Source organism: Callospermophilus lateralis, chromosome 5 (assembly GCF_048772815.1).
Source record: "Callospermophilus lateralis isolate mCalLat2 chromosome 5, mCalLat2.hap1, whole genome shotgun sequence".
NCBI lineage: Eukaryota > Metazoa > Chordata > Mammalia > Rodentia > Sciuridae > Callospermophilus > Callospermophilus lateralis.
The window spans coordinates 105,771,451-105,789,956 of NC_135309.1; the positions used below are offsets into that span (position 1 = coordinate 105,771,451).

Consider the following 18,506-nt stretch of genomic DNA (forward strand, 5'->3'; position numbering starts at 1 on the left):
TTAGAAAATGAATACAATAAAGGTATTGTGTTCATCTACAACTAAAAAAAATATTTAAAAAAAGAATTAAATGGTAGGCTTCTCATTGTCTAAGGCTTCGAAGTGAGGCTTTTCCTCTCAGAGTAGCTGTAGCTGCAGAGTTTCTATGGATGAAATTATGGGAAGACAATAGCATTATTTTCTATGCAGGATATATTTAGAGTAAGAGGCACCCTGAATACAAATGCTCAGAATATTGTAAAAATATAATGCATGCAGTTTATTTGAATGTCTTTTTCACCCATTCTGGGGATCACAACCACAGCCTTGCACATGCTAAACAAGTGCTCCATCACTGAACTATATCCCCAGCCCTCCTAAATGCAATTTTTTAAATGGAGAAATTTTTTTAATTTAAAGCATTTGAGCCAATGCACATAGTGTCATGGGTGCCTTTACTGAAGAATGTGTTTAGTTTGCATTGTAAAGCCACATTCAATTGTGATTTTTTTCATATGTATTTTTTAGTTGTAGTTGGACACAATACCTTTATTTTATTTATTTTATGTGGTGCTGAGGATCAAACCCAGGACCTTTCACATGCTAGGTGCGTGCTCTATTGCTGAGCCACAATCCCAGCCCCTCAATTGTGATTTTTATGAACTCGTGCCAAGAGCTGGAAAAAAACAAAACAACAACAAAAACAGTCAAGGGCTCCAATGATTTCTTTGATTGCAGATTCAGCATTTGGTCTTCCATGATGCTCTCTCCATATTACTGATTTTCTGTTCTGACAGGCAGTTAATCTCATGCTCAGAAGATGGCAGTGTACGCATTTGGGAGTTACGAGAAAAACAGCAGCTCACAGCTGAACCTGTACCAACAGGTGTGTGTCTTTTCCCCAAAAGGTAGCCTTTCTCTGTCTCTCCTTCCTCATATGTCAGGCAGAAGAAAGGTGATTGTGTGAAGCCACAGAAATAATAGAATGTACTCTAAACAGGTATTAGATGTTTACAGTAAGTATAGGGTAATTGGGATCTAGGATCCACTTCTTAATATTGCCCTAAAGTAGAACTGCCTCTTTATTTTAGTTCAACTGGGATTTTATTGTTTTGAGGGAAAACAGTTATTTTCTAGTAGTTATTCAGTAATATTGTCTATAATTCTGATTGGTACACAAACAAAATTTTTACCATCGGTTGTCAAACTAAAGTGTTCTTTATCATTAACATCAAACATAACTTATGGGAAAAGAACACTTTTCTTTGTGATCACCTCATGAGCTCTTGACTTTTTGGTGCTCCATTTGAAAAATAAAATTCTAGATGTTTGAATGAATTAGTTACCAGTACCCAATATGAAATCAGAGGCTGGTGCCTCTAGTTTCCTCTGGTTCTTTTACTTACCTGAGGCCCTAGGGTATTGTGTTTAACACACACATGCTGCTTTTCCTTGATTTTGTTGATTGATCTTAATTATTTCCTGTTTTAGACTTTGTCATTCAGATCTTTTACTTCTCTTTCATTCCCTGTGTTTGTGTGTATATATTAATATACCTTTACTAATGGGTAAGTGGGGACAATAAAAAGAAATTAGGAACAAACCTTGCCGGTTAAAAAAGATGAAACAAAATAATGTATTTTAAAGACTCCAGTGTAGTACTTGGTACCATCTGCTTGGTAATATGAGTGTGGAACATCTTTGCATTTAAATATTGTCTGTTTTTCTGGTCTCATATCATTATTGTAAGTCAAGCTCAGTAGTTTGGAAATGACAGAACTGATTGCATTTTTTTAGGTTTTTTTAACATGTGGGGATTTGGAAGAGTGAACAAACAAGCCAGCCAACCTATTAAAAAGCAGCAAGAAAATGCCACTTTGTGTTCACTGGAGCTCATTGGCGATTTGATTGGACACTCATCCTCTGTGGAGGTACTGCTTTTAGTGGACAGCACCGGCCATGTGGTTCCCTGCTTCTACCTTGCACTGCTCTTTGTCTCAGAAAGACCTAAACTATCTCATCTGTAGGCCTCTGTTATATCTGAACACGGAATAGGATAAGTGTGGGTAGTTAAGGTCTTCCTTTACAGAGAGAGGATTTGAACAAACAAGGAAAGTATTGCTTTTAAGCATGAACTTACTCACCATTTGTGAGACACAGATAGTTAACTAATAAAGGCAATGTGAATAATGTTAACTATATATGTTTACTAGTAGTCCACAGGGGGTGTAGGGTTTACAGTTAAACATGTGAAGTTAAAGCCTTAGTAGAATCTGATTTCCAGGGACCTATCAAATTCACAACCAAAGCACTGTTTGACTTATCTTTGATGGATGATAATTTGTTAACTTTATTAAACCTTAAACCTTGATAATCATTGTGCATATATGAAAATAGTAGAAAATTATAAGAAATAAAATTCTAACTTAGGGAAATCCAAATACATTACTCTTTACTATAGGCACCATTGCCTATAATGGAGAAATAAGATCAGTCAAGATAAAGAGATAGTTGGAACTGGTAACTATGACTGTGTAAACAGAGCCCTAAGTAATGAATTTCTTAATTTTTTCATAGCTAGGGAGGAACAAATTACTTTTCATCCAAATAGACATTCATACTTAGGAGTAGCAGCAGCAGCACGCTGGCTACTGCGCATTTTCTATATATCAGAAATTAATACTAAATTACATAGACCCTAGAGTTTGCAAAGAAATGTAAAATCCTTGCCCTCATGGATCTTATATTCTAGTGGAGAGGAAAGGGGCAAAGCTAATAAGCTTTGTTTAGGCTGCTTATGATGGACCCAGATGAGTAGCAGACAGTGAATACTCAGGAATTAGAATGTTTCTTGCTGAGTCCTGTAAATATTGATGGAAGATATGGGACTTCAGATTTGAGCTGAACTCTGGAGGTTAGGCAGGTGTATAGCCTTGTCACTGTATGCTCTTTGATGTTGGGTACTATGTCTTACTCTGCTTTGCTTTCCTTTACCAGGTAGCTAAGTATTTTGTGTTTTTGTATTTGGGGGTTTTTCATTTGTTTTACCTTATTTTTGCTTGGGCATCTATTTGTAGTTTGGAGGTGATGAATGTGGCATGTGGTAGACAAGAGCAAAGACAGCATTTACTTGGTGGCAAGGAACAGATTGGCTGTGCAGGGGCATTGGGTTCCCATGATAAGACACTAGTGTGAGAGAAAGCCTGAGATGGTACTTCCGGGTTAGATTACAAATGTCTTGTATGTAAGGCTGAATAGTTTAGACTTTTTTTTTTTTTTTTTTTTTTTTTTTTAAGTAGTAGGGACCTGTCAAAAGGTTTTACGTGGTTGGAAAACCTTGAAAATGGCATATTTGTCGTAAGTCAGATTCTTAGGAATTTTCCTGAAGTGTTGACACTTCAGCATTTTTAAAAAGTGTCCTGACTTCATTGATAAAAATCTAGTGCTCCAAATTCAGTGCTCTCCTAGGTGCTGTCTCCTGAATTTCCTTATCACTTGTATGTTTTCATCCTTGCTTTCTGGCCCAGCCCTTCTACCTGTGTATTCAATTCTGTCTTTTCCAGACTCCTAATGAATTTTGTGCTGATATTTTCCCTCCTCACTCCTATATTTCAGTGAATTCTCACCTGTGGCCTCATCCTGCTGTCTTCAGAAATGTATGTCAGAGAACACTGTCATCCTCTGGTTCCTTCATGTTTGCTCCTCTCCTGTATTTCACTCTTGCCTTCAAGGACCTCATCCTTTCCGTGGGTTCACTTACCTCCTCTCTGACATGACCCTCCATCCCCGGTGCTCATGCTGCCTTTTCATCCACATTCCACTGTCCTGTCCTTAGCCTCCAGCCTTTTCCTTTCCTAGGCACATCTCCTCCCTTTCCTTGCAGAGTTTCCTCCTGAAGCTTTCTGTGACTGCAGTTTCATCTCTGGGTCTCCCCTCTGTTTGAGTTTCTGTGGCATGCTGTAGTCTGAACTGCATTATTTAGGACCCAATTACCAAGTCTTTCCTTGGTGCCCTAATTGTTTCAGATAAGGTCTTGTTTTCCCAACTGAAGTATGATCTTCTTGAGGGCAAGGACCATAAACACACCAGAGACACTTAGTAAATGCTTGTGGATTGATTGAGTGCATCTACTTTCATAGAGTTGAAGTCAATGTTTATCTTGGGAAATTTGGAATTCAAAGACTTTATGAGTGCCATTGGTACATACATAATGATTAAGTAAAGCAGGCATGGCAGGACCTGTACCTGAGAGAATCTTAAAACCAATACTTGAAGAATTAGATTATGATAACATTTAGAAGATACTTTGAGAATTCACTTAGTTTACAAAAATAGCTGTTACTCATAATTTTGTAGTTGAGCAATATTAGTAACATTCTGACCATTAACATTTTAGATAGTGGTTGTTTTTGTATATAACTGTTACCGCTACTTAAAAATGAAACTTCTCATGAAAATCAAAGAGCTCTACATTCAAATCCAAGGAAGTCTGAAAGCATATTTTGTAAGTACACTTGCTACTCTTGTATCAGCCTCTTCTCTTCATAAGTTCCTATAATCGTTGGTTTCAATTTTCCTTACAGATGTTTCTGTACTTTGAAGATCATGGACTTGTTACTTGCTCTGCTGATCATCTCATTATTTTGTGGAAAAATGGAGAGCGAGAATCTGGATTGCGCAGTTTAAAACTATTTCAGAAATTAGAGGAAAATGGTGACTTATACCTTGCTGTCTAGTCTAAGGAACTGAGAATACATATGCATGAACCTTGAACATCAAATATAGAGTAATACTCTGAAAAACATTAATATATTGATTATTTAAATTTGTATTTTTTTCCCTGTTTGGTCCATAAAATTCTACATGTTTGAGTTTTTACACACTTACAACCCAGCAAAAAATTGCTTCTCAGGTATTAGAAAACCCACCAAAGAACATACCACAAGTTCTCCATTGGACTTTGTGCAGGTGGTGAGTGCTTAACTTGAACCATTGTGAAATGGTGGGAATAGGGGTAAGAGTAAAGTAGTAGTTTTATTTTGGGATTCCTTTATGGTGTATTTCACTAAGAATTCTTGTGATAAGCCAGGTACAGTGACACATACCTGTAATCCCAGCACCTTGAAAGGCTGAGGCAGGAGAATCATGAGTTCAAAGTCAGCCTCAGCAATGGTGAGGAGCTAAGCAACTTGGTGAGACCCCGTCTCTAAGTAAAATACAAAATAGGGCTGAGGTGTTGTGGCTTAATGGTTGAGTGCCCCTGAGTCCAATCCCCGGTGCCCCTGTGCCCCCCCCCAAAAAGAATTCTTGTGATAAATATGCCCCTTTTCTACAAATTTCCCTGGCCTTTAATAACTATCAGTGATTTTTTTGGGGGGGGAGTACCAACTGATTTGTTTAAATCATTAATAAGTTGTGGCAACTAAAATTCTTACATACTAAAATCCATAGATGTCTTATGAAGGTAGATTTCTTTCCCAATGTGAGTTGACTTGAATACTATTGGCCAAATTAGTACTAGAACAGCAGCTGCCCCTCAGGTGTTCCAACAATGAGTCCTAGACCTGCAGAGCAGCACAGTGTTTTCAGAATCAGGGCTGTGGCTGCAAGTGCCTGATTGACCGACCTCGGAGTTAATATGAAATGCTCCTTCTGTGTGTGTTGAGATTGGATCATCTTTACCTCACCAGCCTTGTGACAGAATATGCTGTCACTTTTAGTGCTGAAAAATAAAAGTTAAAAAGTATTCTCAGCTGGGCGCGGTGGTGCATGCCTGTGGCTCAGGAGGCTGAGGCAAGAGGATCAAGAGTTCAAAGCCAGCCTCAGCAAAAGTGAGGTGCTAAGCAACTCATGAGACCCTGTCTCTAAATAAAATACAAAATAGGGCTCGAGGCTGTGGGTCAGTGGTTGCATGCCCCTGAGTTCAATCTCCAAAATATTCTCCACAGTAAATATTCAGTGGACTTAATTATGAAATTATTCTTAATCTTCTGATTAAAGAATCCTATTAAAGAAAGGGCGAGGTGACTGATGTTTGGAAGCTAATCCTTCTCAAAGGACACTTCTGAATATTTGCTCCTTATACACAGACATACTTCCTAAATGGAATCTTTATAAATCCTTGTTTTTACTGGTCTTAATATTCCCAGCTACCCACAAAGACTGGAAGAGTTAAGGTCATCTAGGTAGACTAATGGAATAATGTCACAAATGAAGACACCTAGGGCTAAGGAGGTAAGACCTTGAGATGGTTAGCTGTGTAGTGCCTGATGTCATCATTGAGCAACTTTAAACACAGGAATCGAGGAGGAGGGAGTGAGATAAATGACTATATGACTACCACTTGAGGAAAGCCAGTTAGTGTTTACAGTCATTATTGCTGTTGAATTCATAAGAAAAAAAGCTTTAGAGAAAACTATACTAAAACTTAAGCTACTTCTGTGTGAAAATTAACACTGCCTTTTAGCCAACTAAGTGTTGTTATCGAGGCATATTTGAAAAGTCACAAAGAGCTTCACCTGAAGGTGGGGCACGGGTAGCATCCCCAAGCTCGGTGGACGTGCAGTCTAGTCTGAGTGCATCAGATTGGGATCACTTTGGCTAGGCTTCTTCAGACTCCTTTAAAGCTTTTAATTTTCTTCTCTATATAGATTTTTCCCCCTTTACTGACTTATTCTTTGCAAATTGTACATTGGCTCATGAATTAATAAAGATGTTTCTGAAGTTGTAAAAGACATAGGAATTCAGAGACTTTAACTTTCATTTCTTAACCTATTCTGGGTTAGTATCTTGTGAGAGTGATCTGTTTGAATGGAGTGGTGAAAACCATACATGAGCTTGAGGATTGAACAGTACCACACTGAATCCCTTCCGTGGTTATTGTCCAGCTAACTACTTTTCCATCATGAGAAACTTGTGTATTCAGAAGGTAGCTTCTAGCTCAGTCAGAGGACTTGATGGCTTTTTTCGTGAGAGCTCTGAGGTCAGAGCTAGAGGGTAGCAACATGATTCTGGTGGGGACTTAAACTCAACTGCTGCTCAGTAATTACATGTAATTGCTAAACTTTGAACTTTCAGTTTAGAAGAAAATGATAATTCAGGTCAATATGTAATTGCATTTTTTCTATTTCCCAAGCTTAGCTTTTAATATCTAACACTATGTATCATACCTTGTCATTTTTAAAAATATTTTTTTAAATTGTAGATGAAAAAATAACTTTATTTATTTATTTATTTGTTTATTTTTATGTGGTGCTGAGGATTGAACCCAGTGCCTCATATGTCCTTGGCAAGTGCTGTACCTCTGAGCTACAACTCCAGCCTTTGCCATTTGTTTTTAAAAATACTTTTACCTCAATCTCTGGCTGTATTCACATAACACAATTAAAAGTGTTGGATCATCCTTTCCATGTGTCTCAAGTGGAATAGGTGCTGATTATGATTGTTCTTTGCCCAGAAGGCTAACTAGTCCTGAACTCTGAGAGCAAGTAAATTTCAAAACCTTAAGTTAAAAGTAAAGAATGCCAGTGAAGCTATGGAATCATTCTGGGTTAAGTAACAATATCTGATAACTTTTCCTTCTTCTTGCTAGTAGTAATAGTAATAATATCACTTTAATTAGTTTTTCTTAAAAATTAATTAAAAAATACATGATATTTTAGTAAACAACTGAGTATAAGAGGAAATTATAATAGTTGCTCAATTATTTCTACATTATTTTAGCATACAGAAACTGATATATCTACTACCTGCAGGACTATATTTCTAGTAAGTTGACCTTATGGAAGAAAATACTCATAGCTAGCAACTTAGAAAATTACACTGTAGAGTATACTGATACAGAGCAGAGCCGCACTGAAGCTTGAGTACCTGGCTGTCTGAAAGCATTTACCATCAACACTAAGGCTTGAATATGAAGTTGACTTGACATAACACTGAGTGAACTGTAATGTTTCATCGAGAAGATGTCAGGGACCTGATAAACATTACTAACCAAATGGAGCTGACAGCAAGATACTCAGGAAAAGATCGTCCTTGCCTCAGACAAGCTTCTGAAGCCTAGTCAAATTATTTAGCTCCTTAATATGGGATTCTGGCATCCTGATTTTAATGTGTTCTGAAAACAAAGTGTGTGACTCATGAAATAAAGGACACTAAACCCAAAATTTGAAATTATGAAAAATTTAGGCCAAAGAGGTAAAATAAAAACAGCTGATGGGGATGAAAAATGGCTGTAGGAATTTAGTTACAAGTACTTCACAAAAACATTTCATCACATTTACATAATGCAGCATTACAATACAAAGCTGGCTGCTGTCCTGACCAAGCAAGTTCTCTTATCATCTAACAAAAATAATTTAGATACATTTCATCACATGGAATCGTCATATATGTTTCCATTTTTGGTACAAAACATAGAAAAAAACATTGGCACATTATGTAGTGATAAGTCATTTTTTTTCTTCCCATGTACCAGTTTTGAGTGTTCTGTATACCAATTTTAATTTGGAAACAAAAGTAAATAGTGATTCAATTAATTCAGTCTCTGTTTATACCTCTTAAAATGCAGCATGGAGTACAGAGAAAGAAAAAAATGAAGATATTTTGTTTGCTGAGTTTCTAATGTTCGTATACATAGAGAAATGTTGGCTGGTAAAGAAAGGAAAATCTCCAGTCTGACTTTATGTGAAAAGAGCTGTATAAAAATATGCACTTGTGCTTTAGAAGCTTTTAGCATACAGTTAATAGCTTAAAATAGTATTTACTGCCTCTCCGTATACCTATTTTCTGATATATTTACACATCTTGCAATCCCTTTTCTATATCATTTAAGCAAATGGCATGATCTCAAATATAGATAAGTTAAAAATATCTGAACCTTGAAACTCCCCCATCCCCTCCCCAGATATATATGTCTAGGTGGTACACGGCACAACAAATGCCATGGGCTTAGACCCAGAAAATTTAGATCGTTTTAATAAAAATTTTTAACAGCAAATGTATATAAATTTTTTTTAAAAAAGCTTGTCCAAGGGCATTCAGATTTAATGGCTTTTAGATTAATACTCAGTGTAGTGCCGTGTGGCTGCCCCTGTGAGCTGTAAGTAAGGGAAGCTCAGGATTCCCCCGACGTACAATGCCACTCCTCCCCAGTCATGGATGCCTTTCTGTTCAGATGAATTCCTTTCACAGGAAGGAGGGTGACACAGACTGCTCATCCTCGTCTAGAGGGGCACATGCCAGGCCAAGGCAGCATCCTAACTTGGGTGTCACACCCTCAACCCAGAAGATCCACCTAGCCATAGAAGCTAGTCGATCAACAATTTGGTCCTAGTTGTTCTGCTCATTTTATGTAGCTTTTTTCTTAGATAGAACTGTTCAGATAAGCTTCTTAGGAATCCTTTTCTTGAGGAAAATAGTCAAGCTAAACAGTGTTGATGACTTTTATGGTAAGAGATGAGCTGAACACTAACTAAGCTATTTGGTCACCATCCAGGGGATGGGCTCACAGGCGCCAGTTTCTTGTATCCTACTAGTTACAGTGAATCAGCTCCATAGTTTGACAAGGCTTCACAGGATGATGGCACAGCAAAGGAGTTTGCCAAGTATTTGATCTGTCACTAAGTGATCATTCAAAAAAAATATATGTATTTTTTTCATGGAACAAAACTTTCTAAAAATGAAATTTTGGGGCTTGCATGATTCAAGGTCAAATATTAAACATTTGCTCTTTAACCTACACCTGTCATTATAATTATAAAGGAAAGCCTCTTGTACACTACTGTGATTCACAGTGCCCTTTGTAGATCAAGAGGTCCCCAGCCGGTTTGGCTTTAGCTGTCAGACGGAAGCCTCAGACTTTTGCACTTTAGGTCATCTAATGTCTTCCAGTGTTTGTAGTTATCCGCCAAGTGCTGCATCAGGGCTGGCAGATGTGCAAAGGCTGCAAGAACATAAAAGAATCAAAAGAAATCTGTTAAATTAAGTTGGATTGCTGGAGCATTTATCAGGCAGGGGCTCTCTGAGGTAAGTTTGGGATTAGAATTGGAGACATATCCAAGGTTAGGCCTTAGGCTGCAAAACAAACAGGTCCTTTTAATTACTTAGAAAGCTGGCCATCGATGACATTAACCTGTAATTCAGAGTGGATGTATTTTTTTTTTTTTTGCATCTTTCTGGAGTTTCCTCCAATGAAAGAATAAATTGCTTTGGAAACATAGCATTTGAGGAGCTGAAACCTTGTTTATCCAGTTGCCATACATTCATTGAGTCCTCTGTACTCAAGGCTCTGAGCTAGGTGCTAGGGACACACCTTTCTGGCCACAAATAACTTTAGAAAAAAGTATTTCATCTGCCTTTAGGACTAGCCTATGTAATAAATGGTAAGTGTTCTCTGTGAGTGGTGAAGCAGCCACTAACTTACCATCCCACGCATCAAACATATCTGTTATGAAGTAGTCAATAAAGGAGATCTGGGACTTGGGGATGCTGCAGGTATTCCGGTCAAACACTGGCATCACCACTGGTAGCCCCTGTCTCTTCTCTTCATCCGTCTGTAAGGAAAACACCACAGGGCCATGCCCATGTGAGACTTCACGGCAACAGCATGTTTCTCCAAATAATTCTCTGAACATGGTGATTATCCATTTTTATATAGAGAGAAACAGGCTCAGCAAGGCCCTGAGTCTTAGGTAAGTCAGCCACCACACCTGCTGAAGTGACTGCAGTCAGGTTTCTGACACTCTGACATCTCCTACTTCTCATGCTATACCACACTCCCTCCTACAGCATTGATCTTAGGGGGCTTAGCCCCTCTCTGTGGTCTGTTTTTATTATTTAAAAGATAACTATTTTCAAAGTCTGACCAATATTACTACTACTCAGATCACTACTACTAGTTAACATACTGAGGGAACAGAAGCAACAGTGGTTAAATCTACTGGCAACTTTGCATAAATCAAGAAACTGGCACCAAATAGTATTAAGAGCAATTGTCATTGTATTTTCACTGTCTTATGCTTAAAATTAAAAAAAAAAAAAAGTTTCACCTAAGAAATTACTTTTTGGAAGCTGTGTAATAATTACTAATTTTATTAAATCTCCACCTTTTGAGTATGTCTCTTAATATTCAGCATGACAAAAGGAAGTACACAGAAAGCCCGTGTGCTGTATACCAGCCTGGTCTGATGGTCATCAACAGGAATGGCACTTAGGCAATTGAGTTGTGAGCTGAACTAGTTACATTTTTCATGGAGCACTGTTTTTACAGAGGAATGACCGACAGGCAAACTATGGTTGTTCTGATTTGAGTATTAGCCATGCAGTTCTCTCAAGGTATGTGGAAATCTGGGTACTACGCACATTATGGTGTAATGTGTGTAAAGCCATACTTCACAAAGCTGCATAGTAAGATCCACATTTCCTAATGCTATATTAAGCCAGAAGCCAGCTGATCAGAGGCTGCCTTTGTAACTTTTTGGATTTTTAGGTCATGCTGACTCAGGGAAAAGGATGCCTAAGTAGGAAGCTTACATCAGTGAACTTAACAGTGATTCTCTCCCATTCCCCATTCACACACTGAGAATAGCTTGGAGTAGGACTTCAAATCCTCTGTGTGGATCCTAGGAAGCCCATTAATGGCCTCCTACCAGTGTTTGGCTCTGCTCACTGGTTTTAGGACAGTTGATCAAGCAGCCTTAAAATATCCACTGGTGTTCAAGGAATAATTTGTTCCCCTCCCCTCTTCTGGCAAGCTCAGAACTGCCTGTCCTACTTTTCTTCAATTCAGCAGCTCCTTCTCAGCCTTGCAAGCTACAGTTAGCTTACCCAGTTCTCTGTTGGCCATCTTCCCTCCCAGCCCTGCTAGACACTGTCGGCAATTTATTATCCTTCCTCAGTAGTACATTCCAGCCAAACAGATGCCTCCAAATGCGGTCACTGGGGCTACTTATCTCCTGTCATGTACATACACACCAATCCTTAGAAACTTTTCTCTGGAAGCAGGGCTGTAGTTCAAATGGCATGTGATAGTCTACTCTTTTCTGAATTTTTCTTAATTCCTCTTTTTACTCCCACAGTTAAGGTGAATTACATATTGCTGCTCTCCTTATATAAAAATCCTATTTTTCCAGAAAGTCTTTTTCTATTTCTGCGTTTCTATATCCTTCAGGAAAAAAAAAAAAAACAACTCTGATATCACTTGTCCAAAACCCCCCTTTATCTGAATTTCTGTAGCACTTAATATATACACTTCCTTTAGATGTTCATTTTTTTTTTCATGTGGGCCTATCTATGTGCACATCCCTCCCTGACTGGACCATGAGTGACCCATATCAGGGATGTATCTTACTCATGTCTGTGTTCCCAGAACACTGTGGAGGCACTCACTAATAATCTGGTAAATGAATGGGAGATTTCCTAGTTCTTGTGGAAATTCAGGATCCAACAATTTGAGGATAAAATTTACTTCCATAGGCTCAGTCTACTCCCCTTCTCCCAGAGGGACTTCCCTTAGGATACTGTAGGTTAGTCCCTTCAGAACCAGAAGTCTACACCAGGCAGAGGAGAGCTGCCTCCTTCCAGGGAAGAGGTCAGTAATTGATAAAAAGTTACTCAGCGGGAGGACCCACAGAGTTCTATGGCCTTGGGCCCACTCCTAGACAGTAAGTGGAATTTCCCTTGAGTCAGCGCACCTGTGCAAAATACTCCTCGGAGATCCTCCCGGCCCATTCGATGCACAGGTCCAAGGGGCGACATGGGTTGGCCACATCAGCACACTTAATCATCATGCGCTTGATCAGGATTTGATTTTCTGGAAAGTTCTTCCCAGTAGGGTTACATTCACAGTCGCTGCCCTCAGTCTGGAACACATGATTAGATTAGGGCTGATTCACGAGGATGGTAAAGTCACAGGTACCAACTCACCAGGCACACTTTGGCATGACTGGGATTCAGCAGTCAAGGCTTTTTCTGTGAGCAACTTGGTAGGTAATCTCAAAGAAAGAGGGTTCTCCCCATCACCAGTTTTTCAGAAAATGTGTAGAGGCAGAGTTTTCATTTCTTGAATATGTTAAAGGTGGGAAGATGGCACAGGTGACTCTTCAGTTATTTCTTCATTTATTTTCCTTGTTCCCACTCACCAGCTCCCCTCTCCTGTACCTTCTTTCTACCCCTCCCATTTTTTTTCATTCTCAGAAGGTATATGGACACTTTTGCTTTCTTGGCTGATCTTCTGGGTGGTAGGGAGTGTAAGCCATGTAAATTTGGGGTAGATGGAGCAAGAGTGGGCTAGGGCAGGAGTATGTGTGTTCAATGACATTGGAAGAGATAGTTGTTATGGTTTAGATTTGAGGTGTCCCCAAAATTTCACGTGTGAGACAAAGTAGGTAGGCTCTGAGGTGAAATGATTGGATTATGGAAGCCTTAACCCAATCAGGGATCAAGCCTTACCAATAGGGATTAACTGGATGGTAACTAGAAGAGGTAGGGTTTGGCTAGAGCGGGGAATGCCATTTTGTCCTTATTGAGAAGAGTGTCTCCCCATGCCTCCTTTTCCTTCCTGATCATCATGTCCTGAGTTGCTTTTCTCCACCACACTCTTCTACCATGATGTTCTGTGTCACCTTGAACACTGAGGAATGCAGCCAGCCTTCTATGAACAGAGACCTCTGAAACTCTGAACCCCCAAATAAACTTTTCCTCCTCTAATTGTTCTTGTCAGGTCTTTTGGTCACAGCAGTGAAAAAAAAATTGACTAAAACAATGGTTATGCACCGATACATACTAATGGGAGGATGTCAGTGGTCCTGAGCCACACAGCCAGGTTGGGGAGTGGGTGGGCATACATGCAGGCACAGGCCAGTTATAGAGCCTGGGAAGTTATTTTCCATTCTCAAAGGCACCATTGATTTAATTGTGTGAAAACAGTTAATTAGTTTTCCAGGGCTTTGCCAAAATGAGAGACTGCATAACATTCAGGGTTTTGTTTTGTTTTGAGACTGGACTTATTTATTAAAGCATTGATAGAATACTTTCTGAAGATTGTTCTGATTGCTGACCAATCGGAAGATACTTCTTACTACAGACCTCACAGTAAAACATAAATCTCAACAGAAGAATTGGGGGTCTTACTTGGATAGATGACCCTCCCAATTCTAATTTTATTGATTCTGTGTAACTTTTCCCTCAAAATACCCATATTCTTTCTCCCATAAGGTGCTAGGGGAAGGCAAAAGCCCTGGCATTATATATTGTGAAGTTCTTGTTGGAGGGGGCTCAACACTGGTGAAATGGACACTATCCTTCTCCCCAGGTTAGTCATATGATGTGCTCTATAGTCTTCTTACTGATCATCATATTACCTTTAACATATCCATTCATGATTCTATACTTAGAGGATCCAAAAAATTCCACCAGAAAACTTCTAGATTTAATAAATGAATTCAGCAAAGTAGCAGGATATAAAATCAATACCCATAAATCAAATGCATTTCTATACATCACTGATGAATCCTCTGGGAGAGAAATTAGAAGAACCACCACATTCACAATAGCCTCAAAAAATGAATAAAATAGTTGGGAATCAATTTAACAAAAGAGGTAAAAGACCTCTACAAGGAAAACTACAGAACACTAAAGAAAGAAATTGAAGAAGACCTTAGAAGGTGGAAAATCTCCCATTCTCTTCGATAGGCAGAATTAATGTTGTCAAAATGACCATACTGCCAAAAGTGCTGTACAGATTCAATGTGATACCAATTAAAATCCCAATCATACCTCATAGAAATAGAAAAAGTAATCATGAAATTCATTTGGAAAAATAAAGAGACCCAGAATAACCAAAGCAACCTGTAGCAAGAAGAGTGAAGCAGGTGGCATCACAATATCAGACCTTCAACCATACTACAGAGCCACAGTAATAAAAACGGCATGGTATTGGCACCAAAACAGACATGTAGACCAACTGTATAGAATAGAAGACAGACAAACCCACATAAATACAGTTATCTTATACTAGTTGAAAACATGCAAAACACACATTGGAGAAAAGATAGCCTGTTCAACAAATGGTGCTGGGAAAACTGGAAATCCATATGTAGCAAAATGAAATTAAGCCCCTATCTCTCACCATGCACAAAACTCAAAGTGGATCAAAGACCTTGGAATTGAAGCACCCACACCTGATAGGAGAAAAAGCAGGCCCAAATCTTTATCAAGTCGGATTAGGCCCCAAATTCCTTAAAGAGACCCATAAAGTGCAAGAAATAAAATTAAGAATTAATAAATGGAATGGATTCAAATTAAAAAGCTTCTTCTCAACAAAAGAAACAATCAATGAGGTGAAGAACCTACAGTATGGGAGCAAATTTTTACCACATGCAAATCAGACAAGAGCACAGATCTCCAGGATATATAAAGAATTTTAAAAACAACTCAATAAACAGTCTAAGAAACTGAGCAAACACTTCTCAGAAGAATATATACAATCAATCATTTGATCAACAAATATATAAAAAAATGTTCAACACCTCCAGGAATTACAGAAATGCAAATCAAAACTACTCTAAGATTTCTCCTCACTCCAGTCAGAATGGCAGCTATTAAGAATACAAACAACATACAATGGAATTTTACTCAGCAATAAAAGAGAATAAAATCATGGCATTTGCAGGTAAATGGAAGGAGTTAGAGAAGATAATGCTAAGTGAAGTTAGCCAATCCCAAAAAAAGAAATGCCAAATGTTTTCTCTGATATAAGGAGGCTGACTCATAGTGGGGTAGGGAGGGGGAACATGGGAGGAATAGATGAATTCTAGATAGGGCAGAGGGGTGGGAGGAAAAGGAAGTGGGCAGGGGATTAGCAAGGATGGTGGAATGTAACAGACATCAATATACAAAGTACATGTATGAAGACTTGAGTTGGTGTGAACATATTTTATATACAAAAAGAAGTATGAAAATTGTTCTATATGTGTAATAAGAATTGTGATGCATTCTGCTGTCATGTATTTAAAAAATAAAACCAATAAAAAAGAATAAAAACAACAATAAATGTTGGTGAGGATGTGGGGGGAAAGGCACATTCATACATTTCTGGTAAGATTGCAAATTGGTGCCGCCAATCTGGAAAGCAGAATGTAGATTCTTTGGAATCTTGGAATGGAACCACCATTTGACCCAGCTATCCTACTCCTTAGTCTATACCCAAAGGACTTAAAAATGGCATACTATAGGGACACAGCCACATCAGTGTTTATAGCAGCAGAATTCACAATAGCTAAACTGTGGAACCAACCTAGATGCCCTTCAATAGATGAATGGATAAAGAAACTGTGATTGAGATATATATATATATATATATATATATATATATATATATATATATATATATATATAAAATATATCTATATACATACATACACACACATACACACACACACACACACACACACACATATATATATATATATATATATATATATATATATAAATAATAGAATATTATTCAGCATTAAAAGAATAAAATTATGGCATTTGTATGTAAATGAATGGAGTTGGAGAATGTCATGCTAAGCGAAGTAAGCCAATCCCAAAAAATCAAAGGCCGAATGTTTTATCTGATAAATGGATGCTGATCCGTAATGTGGGGGGGTGACCATAGATGAGTGGAGGAACTTTGGATGGGGCAAAGGGGAGGTGGGGAGGAGGCATGGGGGTAGGAAAGATGGTGGAATGAGACGGACATTATTACCCTAGGTACATGTATCATTGCACGAATGGTGTGACCCTACTTTGGGTGCAACCAGAGAAATCAAAAAGTTTGCTCCATTTGTATACAATGAATTGAAGAGCATTCTGCTGTCATTTATAACTAATTAGGACAAATAAATTAAAACTTTTTAAAAAATTATCTGGGAAAATGAAGAAAGACTCTACCAGCACTAATTCCAATTTTGGTTAATATTGTTCTTTAACTTTAAAATTCCAAATAAAGTTTTTTGAATTTTCTGATTAAAAAAAATAAAAAAGATAGCCATTCATCATCCATCCATTTCTCCAACCTCCTCTGCTTGAGTGTGAGCAGAATGCTACCTTTGCAGGGCTGCAGACAGCTTCATGGTTTAGAAGACAGTTGATTTCATCTTAAACAACAAAAATGTGAACCTTCTGTCCCTTGTTCCTAAAACCCAGATTTTAAGGACCTTAAGGCAGGTCCAAGGTACATCAATAAGCTTTTAAGAAAAGAAAAAGAAAAAGAAAAAAAAACACTTTCCTTTTCCATCTCATTTTCAATATAGTCTTCGGATACTAGTATGCTTTTAAGGCGAATCAGCAGGAGTGAGGTTCTTAAAAACATTCTCCAACTGTGAGGTCTCTTAAGAGCTCCAAGAGCAGAATTAGAAAGGCCTCGGCTCCCCTAAGTTAATGCCGCTGTTCATGCCGGTCTCCACTGGTCTACAGGCTCCTTCCAGCAAATTCTCTGGGCCTATCATACTTCTGTCACTACTGGCTTTATCTCAGAACCTTTTTTTTTTTTTTTTAACTTAGCTCAGAGTTGCTATGGACACTGTCAATCTGTTCTCATCCCCAAGAAAAACAAGAAGCCAGGACTTTCAGCCCTTTACCAGCTCCAAGCAAATAACCACCTTGCATTCAAGAGGGAGAAAATGCTTTGATGCCAGAGTGGGTGCTCATGTATCAAAGTACAGTTGAATGCATCTCATTACATGGGAGATGCTTACCTCAGCTGCCATTGGCTTGTTGATGCTGTTCACAAATTTATTCACATGTTCAAAGTGTTTTGTCATCTCTGTTGCCAAAACCATGTCAATAATAGCCTGGCGCAGCGTTCGATAATGGTTCCTAAAATAACCAGAAGACAAAGGGCCTTGTTCACATCATATCCCAAATTAGAACTGTTCTGTTGCCTTTCACCATGCTTCCCACAACCTGGGAGAAAGCTGGGCCAGAGTTAAATGAGTGCAGATCACAGAAAAGTTTACCTGCTTGTCCTTTCAACAAGCCAGGATTGTAGACACTATTCCATTGTCCCCAGTGACAGCTAACCCGTCCTCATATGAATGATGAGTATTAAAAGAAAAGAAAGTAACTGTTGTATGGTGGACACTTATTTTACAAGGTAAGCCCCTTCTCCCTTTCCTTGAGAACACCAGAGCCAGGGAGGTGGAAGGAAGTGACAGGCTGGGACTGTCACTTCCTGATAAGCTGTCCCTCTGCATTCTATACAGACAAGACTCGTGTGCAGAGAACTCTCATGATTTCTTCTGATGATGGAATTGAAAGAGATTTTCTTGTTAATAAACAATTCTCTAACTTCTAGTCATAATGGATAGAATATCAAACCCAAATTACTGTTCAATTCCTATCGTTTTTTTAACTTTAAGAGCCAGAATGGAGGGGCTGACTAAAATTAGCTATTAGAAAAAAAATTCTTTCTCGCCGGGAGAGGTGGCACACGCCTGTAATCTCAGCAGCTCAAGAGGCTGAGGCAAGAGGATCAAGAGTTC

The 18,506-nt window shown here is 38.5% G+C and overlaps 2 protein-coding genes across 9 annotated transcripts in view; one reads left to right on the forward strand and one right to left on the reverse strand.

The window, feature by feature from the left end:
* Wdr41 (WD repeat domain 41) overlaps positions 1-6,711 on the forward strand; it is a 47,480-nt gene extending 40,769 nt beyond the window's left edge. The window contains exons 11-13 of the mRNA XM_076857108.2: positions 777-865; positions 1,777-1,910; positions 4,563-6,711. Coding sequence (XP_076713223.1) covers positions 777-865; positions 1,777-1,910; positions 4,563-4,715 — 376 coding nt within the window. The 3' untranslated portion in view covers positions 4,716-6,711. The remainder of the gene's footprint in view (positions 1-776; positions 866-1,776; positions 1,911-4,562) is intronic.
* A 1,433-nt stretch (positions 6,712-8,144) lies between these two features.
* Positions 8,145-18,506, reverse strand: part of Pde8b (phosphodiesterase 8B) — a 237,580-nt gene continuing 227,218 nt past the window's right edge. For all 8 annotated transcript variants that reach the window (XM_076857099.2, XM_076857098.2, XM_076857103.2 and 5 more), the window contains 4 exons: positions 17,721-17,841; positions 12,672-12,839; positions 10,403-10,532; positions 8,145-9,922 (listed from right to left, as the gene is read on the reverse strand). In XM_076857099.2, coding sequence (XP_076713214.1) covers positions 9,813-9,922; positions 10,403-10,532; positions 12,672-12,839; positions 17,721-17,841 — 529 coding nt within the window. In that variant the 3' untranslated portion in view covers positions 8,145-9,812. The remainder of the gene's footprint in view (positions 9,923-10,402; positions 10,533-12,671; positions 12,840-17,720; positions 17,842-18,506) is intronic.